Here is a 12,649-nt window from a genome sequence, read left to right on the forward strand (position 1 = left end):
ATAAACAGTGACTACAATATAAAATACTTAAACCTGTTCAAAAAAGAAACAGGCCCAAAATGGAGTCACTTGTGCTAAGCCCACATCACCAAACCAAAACTTAATACCTAACCTAATTGCAGTTTCAACCTCCTCCAGGAAGGTAATCTTAACTGGTCAGCTGGAACTCCCGGGTCAGCAGCAGTGAGGTAATCCACCTGATAGACCCCTACCATCCTTCCCCCAAAAGATGACGTAATCTGCTCTTTCCTTGTCCCTGTCCCCTTCTGCCTATAAAAGTCCCCCATTTTGTACAGCTCCTCAGAGCTCCTTCCTGTTTGCTAGGTGGGATGCTGCCCCATTCATGAATTGTTGAATAAAACCCATTGGATCTTCAAATTTATACAGCTGAATTTTATTTTTTGGTTTTTTGGGGGTTTTTTTATAATTTTTAAATTTTTTTTTCAACGTTTATTTATTTTTTGGGGGACAGAGAGAGACAGAGCATGAACAGGGGAGGGGCAGAGAGAGAGGGAGACACAGAATTGGAAACAGGCTCCAGGCTCTGAGCCATCAGCCCAGAGCCCGACGCGGGGCTCGAACTCACGGACCGCGCAAGATCGTGACCTGGCTGAAGTCGGACGCTTAACCGACTGCGCCACCCAGGCGCCCCTGAATTTTGTTTTTTAATAGACCTTAGAAATAGATCTAGGTATCTAAAAATCTATAAGTAAGAATCTTCTGGTAGTACCCATAATATTTCATAAATGCAATGTGTTCGTGTTGAAATAAAAAGGCAACACATACTTTTAAAACTAAATTAAGCCCCTGCCACTTTAGAGACCGTTTGGCAGTTTCTTAAGGAATCAAACATACATTTTACTAAACAATCCAGCAATTCCACTCCTAGTATCTATCCAAGAGAAATGAAAACATATGTTCACACCAGAACTTGCACATGAATGTTCAGATCAGTATTTACTCACAGTAACCAAAAAGTGGAAATAACCCAAATGTCCATCAACTGGTAAATGCATCAGCCAATGGTGGTATGTCCATACAGCAGAGCACCGCTCAGCAACAAGGAGGAAAGAATTACCGATACAGATAACACCATGGCTGAACCTCAGAACTAGGCTAATGGAGAAGCAAAAGACTACACACTGTATGAGTCCACCTATAGGAAATGTCTAGAAAATGAAAACCTTGAGACACAAAATTAATTAGTAGGTGGTTGGGGGCTAGGAGTGGAAACAGGGATTAACTGCAAATGGGCAGGAAGGATCTCTTTTAGGGTGATGGAATTGTTCTAGAAGTGTGATAACTGCATAGATCTATAAATTTTTTAAAAATCATTGAATTATATGCTTCAGGCCAGTGGAATTTCATGGTATGTAAATTATACCTCAATAAATCTGTTAAAGAATACTGAATTAAGAGAAAAACAAATGTCGCAAATTACTACCTGGGGAATGTTGCGCTCCTGTAACTGGCTTTGAGTTATCTCGCTGAGCTGCCGAAATGTCATTGTAAAATCAGCTGCTGTCTTTTCCATGAGCTAATGGAAATGATTATATTTATCAATCTCAATTCTTCAAGAATAGTAATTCAAATACAAGGAGAAAAAGATATAAAATGACAAACTCACATGTAAGAGAAATGCAATTAAATCATCATCACCCTTTGTTTCCCCAAGTAATCCTAATTTGGCTTTGAACAATTCTCTAAATCTGAAAGAGAAATGTTATTTCAATTCAACTCACTATCTTAAGAATTGTCCCCAAACCAACCAGGATGCTTTAATATGTGTATTCAAAAGGACAAACCTTGTATAATAAAGAACTGGATACCCCTCAAGAATCTGAGCAGCTCTACAGGAAGAAAAAAGGAAGGACAATGAAATCTTTATTTAAAATTAACATTCTTAAATCATCAGAACAAAGTGAACCTTTTCATATATTAAATATAATTATTATATTTACCAATCTCAATTCCCATATTTCATAAAAATATAAAGATTAAAGCATTCTTAACCTTAAACTCATCTTTTTTTTTTTAAGTTAGTTTATTTTTGAGAGAGAAAGAGGGAGCATGCACAAGTGGGGGAGGGGCAGAGAGACAGACGAGGAGGAGAGACACAGAATCCAAATCCAAAGCAGGCTCCAGGCTCTGAGCCGTCAGCACAGAGCCCAATGTGGGGCTGAAACTCACAAACTGTGAAATCATGACCTGAGCCCAAGTCAGACATTTAACTGACTGAGCCACCCAGGTGCATCCCCCCACCTTAAACTCATCTTTAAAAAAATTAAGTTTCTACTTTTTTTTTTTTTACTTTTTTAATGTTTGTTTATTTTTGAGAGAGAGAGTAGGCAAGCAGGGCAGGGGCAGAGAGAATGGGGGACAGAGGATCCAAAGCAAACTATGCACTGACAGCGGAGAGCCCAATGTGGGGCTCGAACTTGCAAATTGCTAGATCATGTCCTGAGTCGAAGTCAGACACGAAACTAACTAAGCCACCCAGGTGCCCCTAGTTTCTTTTTTTTTTTTTTTTTTTTAATTTTTTTTTTTTTCAACGTTTATTTATTTTTGGGACAGAGAGAGACAGAGCATGAACGGGGGAGGGGCAGAGAGAGAGGGAGACACAGAATCGGAAACAGGCTCCAGGCTCTGAGCCATCAGCCCAGAGCTCGACGCGGGGCTCGAACTCACGGACCGCGAGATCGTGACCTGGCTGAAGTCGGACGCTTAACCGACTGCGCCACCCAGGCGCCCCTCTTTTTTTTTTTTTTTTAATGTTTATTTCGATGAAAGAGAGTGCATGTGCATGAACCAGGGGAGGAGGGGCAGAGAGAAAGAGAGAGAGAGAGAGAAAGGGAGAGAGAAAGAATCCCAAGCAGACTCTGTGCTGTCAGTGCAGAGCCCAAAGAGGGACTTATCTTTTTTTTTTTAATGTTTATTTATTTTTAATGAAAGAGAGTGTGTGAGTGTGCAAGGGGGGGGGGGGTGCAGCAGAGAGAGAGTGTGAAAGAGAGAATCCCAAGCAGACTCCATACTGTCACACTGCGGAGCTGGATGTAGGGCCCGAACTCATAAACCATGAGATCATGACCCGGGCTGAAACCAAGTCAGTCGCTTAACCAACTGAGCCACCCAGGTGCCTCTATTTCTTAATATTCTTGAATGTATTTTAAATTATACAAAAGCTCAACTCTTCCTGCAGCTCCACTCTCTTTACCTTACTGAGCTCACCCCATACAAGTCTTCCCCTTACTCATTCTGAAGCAGCCATAGAGGCCTTCTTGTTGTCCCTTAAACACCCCACATACCCACTAATGGCCTCTGCACAGGCTAGTCCCTTGTCCAGAGCACCCTTCCCCAAGCATCTGTGTGGCTTGCTCCTGTGACTCCTTCAAGCCTTTGCTCAGTGAGATGCTGATTATCCTTTTAAAACTGCAAACCCTTCCCTATCCCCTGCTCTATTTTTCTCCTTAGTATTTACCTCCTTTCTAATTGGCTATGTAACTTATTTATTCTGTTTGACTGTCTCTCCCACCAGAAGGAAGTACCACAAGGACACAATTATTGTGCTGTTTTATTTACTGCTATCCCCCCGGCACTTGGAACAGTGACAGGCACCTCAATAAGTATTTGTCTCATGAATAAATGGACTCTGCAGGGCAAAGGGGATATAAAATTAATGGAGACAAAAGTGACGGTTCAATGAATAACATTTATGTTGCTTTGATTTTGAACTATGTGATGTATTACCAATACATTTTAAAAATATATTAATTAAGGAAACCATAGATGGCATATAAAACTTTAATGTAGCAATTTTTTTGCTACCCAGGATTAATGAAATCACTATATGGTTTGCCATCCATTTGTGATCTTGTTGTACTGGAAATGGTAAGTTTTAGACTTAGGGGAGTACAGGGGAGAGAGAGAAGGTAAATATACTCTATCTCCTAGCAAATACATTAAAGACACACAAATGATTAAAATGTGATCCTGCCCTCAAGGAGTTGAATGTCCACTGGTTATATCAAGAAATGTTTTAACAGGGGCGCCTGGGTGGCTCAGTTGGTTGGGCGTCTGACTTCAGCTCAGGTCACGATCTCATGGTCCCTGAGTTCGAGCCCCACGTCGGGCTCTGGGCTGATGGCTCAGAGCCTGGAGCCTGCTTCAATTCTGTGTCTCCTTCTCTCTGCCCCTTCCCCAGCTCTCTCTCTTTCTCTCAAAAGTAAATAAACATTTAAAAAATTGTTTAAAAAAAAAAAAGAAATGTTTTAACAGTCTCTGTAATTATTAACATACTTAGATTATTATTCGTGCTTATTGATATACATACAGGAGATATTTCGAGTAACTAAGTATAAATATTACTTATTTATAATAAGTTGCCTATTTATTATTTACTCTGTTGTTTAAAAAGGCAACCATGTACCACTTTTTCTTCAGCCTAAATTCAGAATGAGAGATCACACAATGGTCAGATTGTGATTAAAAGTTCAGCTTTGGGGCGCCTGGGTGGCGCAGTCGGTTAAGCGTCCGACTTCAGCCAGGTCACGATCTCGCGCTCCGGGAGTTCGAGCCCCACGTCAGGCTCTGGGCTGATGGCTCAGAGCCTGGAGCCTGTTTCCGATTCTGTGTCTCCCTCTCTCTCTGCTCCTCCCCCGTTCATTCTCTGTCCCAAAAATAAATAAACGTTGAAAAAAAAATTTAAAAAAAAAAAAAAAAAAAAAAAAAAAAAAAGTTCAGCTTTATCACGGACAAAAGCTAGTCTGGAGAATATGGCTTAAGTCTGTGGATAAATAGGCATGTTAACAAATTGTGCCTAAATTAGAAAGTTTTACTCACTCAGTTACTAAAACAGCAGTCACAACGATGGACCTCCCCCCCACTTGGGCACACCCCTATAAAATTTTCATATAAAAAAGCAGAAAATGTACTCTTTCCCTGGACTGACAGCTTTCCAAAAAGAGAGGTATTAATAGGAGGAGCCTCACAAGTTTAGTTTCTTCTCCCATATTCATCAAACGGATCATTAACCCTTCCTTCCCCAAATAGGAGTAAGTGGAGAAAGAGAAGGTCTGTGTACTCTAATGAAGACCCCCCCCCCAACCACAATGAACCACTTTTTAAGAGTATTCAAGCCCAAAGACTAAACCAGAGATAGATGTCAAAGGAAGATGGCAGTTCAAATGAATTTTTGGTGCCTGCCCCTCCCTGCTCTAATTCAGCCTCTCTCCCCTGGCTACAGAGTCTTGGGGCCTGGAGTGTCTGGGCAGGACTGCAGGCCCTCACTCGTGAAGTACAGCATGGCTGAGCAGAGCAGGCCCTACCTGTATATATGCTACTGGAAAGAGTTCGTGGGCTCCCTGGCTTCTTCGAGCCTACAGGAAACCCGCTAAAACCTGTCTACCCCAGAAGGTGGGAGAATGCTAGCTTGGTGCTGAGGAGAGCTGGGAGCAGAGAGGCAGCCTACCAGAGGCCCAGTGGAAAGCTGAAAACTTGCCTGTGCGTACTCTGCTGGCACATGAAGGGTGTATCACCACATAACTGGAGCTGAGCCCCAACAGAGAGGCAAAGGGAAGTAACACAGTACCAAAGTGGGCTCGTACCCACGGAGAAGAAAAACGAAGGAACGACAGAACAGTTGGCCCTTAGTAAGATGGAACTGCTCTTGGAGACAGATAACAATATGAAAATAATAATAATAAGAAGAAGATACTTAACAAGAACAAACTATACTTTAGTAGGCATTCTAGAACTACAAAATATTGTTTCAGACTACAAAATTCAGTAGATGAATTGAGAGAGAAGACAGATACTCCTGAGACTCGATTTTGTGGCCTAGAAAATCAACTAGAAGAAATACCACAAAATACTATGCAAAAATACAAAGAAATTGAAAGCATAAGTAAAAATAATAATAATAATAATAATAAAAGAATTGGGAATATATTGAGGATTCATACAAATAATGGAGTGTCAGAAGCACAAAAAGAAATGGATGGAAGAAAGTCAATACATAAACTATAGCAGAGATTTCTCTCACTGGGTATATAGTTACAGTCGGAGAAGCAGAACGCTTATTGGTGCTATAGAACAAGGGATTTATTTTTGGAATTTGACCTATGATTGTGGGAGCTGGTGAAGAATTATATATAACACTGTTGCTTCTGTCTGGTTTTGGGGCTAAAAGCCAGCAGTGAAGACAGGACAGAAAATTGGATGTGAGGGGCACCTGGAAGGCCCGGTCAGTTAAGCATCCAACTTTGGCTCAGATCATGATCTCAGTTTGTGAGCCCGAGCCCTGCATTGGGCTCTGTGCTGACAGTGCAGAGCCTGCTTTGGATCCTCTGTCCCTCTCTCTCTGCCCCTCCCCTGCTCATGCACACACACACTCTCTCTCTATCTCAAAAATAAACCTTAGGGGTGCCTGGGTGGCTCAGTCTGTTGAATGTCTGACTCTTGGTTTTGGCTCAGGTCATGATACTGCGTTTTATGGGTTTGAGCCCCGCATCAGGCTCCATGCTGACAGTGCAGAGCCTGCTTGGGATTCTTCTTTCCCTCTCTCTCTGCCCCTCCTGCTTATTCTGTCACTCTCAAAATGAGCAAATAAATTTAAAAATAATTTTTAATAAACATTAAAAGCTTTTAATGTTTCTTATTTTTCAAAAAAAATGATCATTTGGGGTGCCTGGGTGGCTCAATCAGTTAAGCCTCCGACTTTGGCTCAGGTCATGATCTCACAGTTCGTGAGTTCAAGGCCCGTGTCAGGCTCTATGCTGACAGCTCAGAGCCTGGAGCCTGCTTCCAATTCTGGGTCTTCCTCTCTCTCTGCCCCTCCCCTGCTCATGCTCTGTCTCTCTCTCTCTCGCTCTCAAAAGTAAATAAACATTAAAAACAAATTTTAAAAAATCATCATACAAATATATTTTTACACAGATTTAATTAGTGGATTTAGGATTTACTCACAGCTGCCTTTGCCTAGGATCCAGTATTGGGTTTAAAGCTTGCAATAACTTGTTTAAATTAAATATCCCAATATTGGCCTGATTTCCTATTTTATATCTTCCTTCATCATCAGATGTGTTTGGGACAAAATCTGTTGAAAACAAAAAACACTAGCATTTTGTAGTGGGGATAATTGTCTCTAAGTTTATATTTACACTTAATAAATTTATATTTATTAGATGTATTTATATTTATTAAATCTTTGTCTATAAACATTTAACTCAAAAGTAACATAAACACTTACTACCCATACACATGAAATTCTTTTTAAATATGAATATGAATATTTGCCTAAAAGAGGCAAGTTCTAACCTGCAAGAATTTTCAGGGGATCACACATATACTTCAAACTCTACCTCAAGTCATGTCCTCCACCCTCCACGAAGCCCGCCTGGATCCCTCCTTGTAAGTATTGTGTTACTGTTACCTCCATTTTATAGGTTGGTAAAGTGCCAAGTTAAGTGACTTGTCCAAGGGCACAGAGCTGCTAAGGGTCAGATGCCCGAAGTCACACCCGCATTGGTCTCACATATGTTCCCCACTCCCCTCCCTGGCATCTTCTCTAATATGTCATTCTTTAAGGGCACAGACCACAAAGGACTCATTTTTGAATCCGTATAGCCCCAGAAGATTAAGTACCACGTTTTATGAGTGAACCCAATTCTCTCTACTACCCCACCACTGTATTACCTATAACAGTTTATCTAAAATAAACCTGTGATAATTTTTTAGTGAAATAAGATATATGTGTGTAAACATACATATGTTTACATATAAATCACTCTTACCTGGATTATAGGCTTCCATAAAACCAAATGGACCATAGTCTATTGTAATGGATAACAAACTGAAGTTATCAGTATTACAAACACCTGAAACCACAACAAAAAGTTTCTGAAAACACAGTAATAAAACAATAAAGCATTTTTAAATGTATAAAATTATCCAGAATAGAAAAGGTAATGGAAATGCATTTGTTTTGGAAATACGGCAAAATTAGATTATCAATTGAAAGTTTAACTGGTGATACCAAATAGCTTAATATATATTAAAACTATATCTTTAAATTAAATTTACCCTTTTGTTTTATACCCTACCCCCTGCAAAGATTTCAAACACTGCAGGAACAAAAGCCCCAAGAAATAAAAATTCTTCTTACTTATCCTCAATTTCTAGATTTGTTTAAACAATATATGTTACTTGGAATGGAATTGAGGCTAATAAAGGAATAAGATTAATTCATATTCAAAGGATGGGAAAAGGGAAAAACATGGCTATGCATTCCAGTAACAGTCACCAGCTGTGGGGAGAGAGTATGCCTCCCAGGCCGGGGAGGCCATGGCTGGGGTAGGAAGAAGCCGGGGAATGAATACACCAGCCTGTTACATACAGGATATTTGGCAACGGTGTCCAATATAGAGTTTCAGCCTTTCTCTGTTTACAAAACGTGAACTATACAGACTCTCTAACCCAGCCATTCCACTTTAGGGGTCTATCCTCAAAAAGTCACCTTCAAGAATACAAAGATACAGTGGCATGGTAGTCACTGCAGCAGAGTTCATAATAGCAAAAACTCTGAAATGCTGAGCCCGCTCTCCCTACCCCAACCACCCCAAGAGAGATACACAGAGTATGTGTGTGATAAGCTAAGCAGATTTCAAGAAGTTCTGCAATGTGGGAATTCCGTTTGGTATTTACCTAGACACATTAGTAAGTGTACGATTTGTTTTTCAGTTATTCTTAGTTCAGGGACATATTCCTCCCTATGCAACTTCACACACAAGATGGCTTCATACATACAAGCCAGGCCTGCTTTTTTCAAAGATTATGAATATCCTCCAAAACAGTCCAAAAGAATTGATAGGAAATGGTTAACAATGATTGCCCTGGAAAATGGAATTCACACTCACTTCTGTATATTTTAAAGCATTTTTTTAATGTTTATTCGTTTTTGAGAGACAGAGCATGAATGGGAAAGAGGCCAAGAGAAAGGGAGACACAGAATCTGAAGCAGGCTCCAGGCTCCACGCTGCCAACACAGAGCCTGACACGGGGCTTGAACCCACGAACCACGAGATCATGACCTGAGCCGAAGCCAGCCGCTTAACTGACTGAGCCATCCAGGCACCCCTCACTTCTGTATATTTTAAATTCTTTACCTTAAGCATGTAGTGCTTTTATACTTAAGATTTTTAAAACAGCTTTAAAGAGATCTAAATATAATACATGTAGCCATGAGGTTAAAAAGCTTTACAGGTAATAACATCCTCATCAAATTGAGGATGCCTACTCTATTTTGTGTATACTGTTCCACTCAAAACCATTTCAAACACGAGAAAATTGTTTCTCTGTTGCTGAAAACAAATTCATAGGCTATAAATGTTAAGAAGCTCATCAGCAGGAATATTTTGAGGCACACAAAAAAGAAGTCTTCTGCTTCAACAAATTACCTCTACTTCCCCAACAGAAAAATGACACATCAGTAGATAACTTACCATGAGCAAAACCAACAGACATCCACAAGGCAATGAGTTGTGCTGTCTCTGATACCACAACAGAGAAGAAATCCTAAAATAAAATTCAGAAATTTGTCAGATTTTTCAGGAATGCATACTCTTTTAGAATCTTCTGGTAAGTCACAAGGAGAACATGGAAAACATTCAGAGAGCCAAAACCTAAATAAAGAAATGGAAATTACTAGGTGTAAGAAAAACATGGAAGAATGGAGGGAATTAGCAAGAAATAATCTCTAATGGCTCAGACAAAGTATTATGGCCAGGCTTTCCCCACGTCCAGTAAGAACAGAGAAAGCATTAGAATTCAGCACAAGGGAGTTAAAAGTAAAGTGAGTTCTTAAACTTTGAAACGAATGGCCAACAAAAATAATGCCATTCCATTCTCTGTGACTGCTAAGAGGGTAAAAGAGGGTACAATGATCAAAACATTTCCACAAGAACAGAAAATTAGGAGTGCCTGGGTGGCTCGGTCGGTTAAGCATCTGACTCTCGGTTGAGGCTCAAGTCATGGTCTCATGGTTCGTGAGTTTGAGCCCCACGTCATGTTCTGTACTGACAGCTCAGAGCCTTGAGCCTGCTTGGGATTCTGTGTCTCCCTTTCTCTCTGCTCTCCCCTGCTCACACTGTCTCTGAAAATAAATAAATAAACCAAGAAAGAAAGAAAGAAAGAAAGAAAGAAAGAAAGAAAGAAAGAAAGAAAGAAAGAAAGAAAAGAAAAGAAAAGAAAAGAAAAGAAAAGAAAAGAAAAGAAAAGAAAAGAAAAGAAAAGAAAAGAAAATCACATGTTTTCTTGTTATGGATTATGTGTATTTTGGAATGACTAATACAGAAATATCCATATATCTCACATGTGAGAAAAGAACACATAGGACCAAGTTATAAATGCTGCACAAAAAATAATGTCTAGAGTCAGGATGCAGTAGTATCTGTTCTTTTTCTCTAGATCCTTTCAAACAAATCCGCTTTTTTTTTAATGTTTATTTATTTTTGAGAGAAAGAGACAGAGTGCAAGCGGGGGAGGAGCAGAGAGAGAGGGAGACACAGAACCCGAAGAAGGCTCCAGGCTCTGAGCTTTCAGCACAGAACCCAACACGGGGCCAAACCCAAGAACCATGAGATCATGACCTGAGCCGAAGCTGGATACTCAACCGACTGAGCCACCCAGGTGTCCCACAAAACCACTTTCTTATCTGTGTCTTGTTTCTGAAGTGGTTCACCTTCTCTTCCTCTAACAAAATGTTCAGAGTGCTCTTTTTCCTTTCCTACCTTTACTTCTTTAAGTTATAAGTTGTAACCGTTGACGTTGACGAGCAATGAGAGAAGACCGAATACCGCCCTTTGTCTTTAAAAACTTACCACATATCTGTTAGGTTCTGCGACCTCTACTGAGGGGAAATGCTCCCGTATGATGAAGTCTAATAATGTTCTGGAGAGAAGAAGGGGAGAGTATCGGCATGCCTCCGTATCAAACCATCTAAATCCACCCTTGACATTCAGGAAGCCATTTGATTCAAGCTTAAATTTTTAAAAACTGAAATAAGATTTTACTCCCAAAACAGCCATAGAGAAACCTTTCCTCAACACCAGTTAAAACTGGAAATGTGTTTCTAAGATACGATTAGATTCCATCTGATTATGTTACAGAGTCAGCTTAGTTCAGTACGTACCCAGTGTACATGTCCTGCACCTGCTGTATGCTGCACCCTATGCAAATCCTGACAAGACCCAGACCCAGAATCCAAGCAGAAGTGAACGAAAAAACAAATGGGAAGTTAGAAATAATGCCCAGCGAGTATAGACAACTCTCTCAACAAGCAGGGATGACCAGGAGCTCAGTAAACATTTGCTAACGTAAGAGACACAGAGACCCCTCATGACCAATGTGATGACTTCTCTGTTTTGCTTATTCATTTCCCTCAATGTCTTTTCTCTCCATATTCTTGGTGGACCAGGTGGAATCTGGATTTATTAAGCTCATAACTACAATATAGGACCCACATTCCTAATGATTCTAGTTTGCCTATGAGAATTTTTATGAGTTTTTAAAACTGTGTTATCTTAACAAAAGGAAACAGAATTCCTCTTAAATGAAGAAATTTTTTTCTGAAAACGCATCTTGCTAAGTCTGCTGAAGGAAGATGAAATTTTGTAAGCACAGATATCACAGGCACCAAGATATCAGAAAATGCTGGAAGCTGTACTGCATGATGCAAGGGGAAGAATTGCTTTTGCTCTTTTGAAGCAATCCTCTGTCTCCCCTGCAGAAAAATCTTCACTAAGATGCACCTGTTCTTAAATGTTTTGTGTAAATTCTCCTGTTTGGTTCATTTTGTCCTATTTTTTTTTAATGTTTATTTATTTGTTGAGAGAGAAAGACAGAGTGCAAGTGGGAGAGGAGCAGAGAGAGAGGGAGACACAGAATCTGAGGCAGGCTCCAGGCCCCAAGCTGTCAGTACAGAGCCTGACGCAGGGCTTGAACTCATGAACTGTGAGATCATGACCTGAGCCGAAGTCAGACGCTTAACCGACTAAACCACCTAAGCGCCCCTGTTTTTGTCCTATTGAAGGGGCTAAGTTTCAAGTCTGGGTCAACCCAGAGCAAAACAGGCATCTCACACATGTCAAAACCGTGGGAATCCCAGAAGTTATAAGGAGATCTTTCGAGCTCTGCAGGCTGCAGAAGTGGGGGGTTTGAGTCATTTCCACCTAGGTCTCTGAATGGCACAGACCCCCACAGTTGATAGTTGCATTTGAGATTAAAAATTCCTTGGGGATGGGGCGCCTGGGTGGCGCAGTCGGTTGAGCGTCCGACTTCAGCCAGGTCACGATCTCGCGGTCCGGGAGTTCGAGCCCCGCATCAGGCTCTGGGCTGATGGCTCGGAGCCTGGAGCCTGTTTCCGATTCTGTGTCTCCCTCTCTCTCTGCCCCTCCCCCGTTCAAGCTCTGTCTCTCTCTGTCCCAAAAATAAATAAACGTTGAAAAAAAAAAAAATTTAAAAAAAAAAAAAAATTCCTTGGGGAAAGGGTCTACTGTGTCTCACACTTCTTTTAGCTTCCTAGAAAACCCACGTGATATTAGGCACATAGCGTTAAAAATAATTATTTATTGAAATATTTGGTTTTACTTATAAG

The 12,649-nt window shown here is 40.5% G+C and overlaps 1 protein-coding gene across 1 annotated transcript in view; it reads right to left on the reverse strand.

The window, feature by feature from the left end:
• Positions 1-12,649, reverse strand: part of LOC122473985 (protein adenylyltransferase SelO-like) — a 33,991-nt gene that overhangs the window by 10,059 nt on the left and 11,283 nt on the right. The window contains exons 9-15 of the mRNA XM_043564864.1: positions 10,875-10,944; positions 9,498-9,570; positions 7,791-7,874; positions 6,964-7,093; positions 1,806-1,850; positions 1,628-1,709; positions 1,445-1,537 (exon numbers count right to left, since the gene is read on the reverse strand). Of these exons, the coding sequence (XP_043420799.1) occupies positions 1,445-1,537; positions 1,628-1,709; positions 1,806-1,850; positions 6,964-7,093; positions 7,791-7,874; positions 9,498-9,570; positions 10,875-10,944 (577 nt within the window). The remainder of the gene's footprint in view (positions 1-1,444; positions 1,538-1,627; positions 1,710-1,805; positions 1,851-6,963; positions 7,094-7,790; positions 7,875-9,497; positions 9,571-10,874; positions 10,945-12,649) is intronic.

The sequence above is a fragment of the Prionailurus bengalensis genome, chromosome B4, assembly GCF_016509475.1.
Source record: "Prionailurus bengalensis isolate Pbe53 chromosome B4, Fcat_Pben_1.1_paternal_pri, whole genome shotgun sequence".
In the NCBI taxonomy this organism is placed as follows: domain Eukaryota; kingdom Metazoa; phylum Chordata; class Mammalia; order Carnivora; family Felidae; genus Prionailurus; species Prionailurus bengalensis.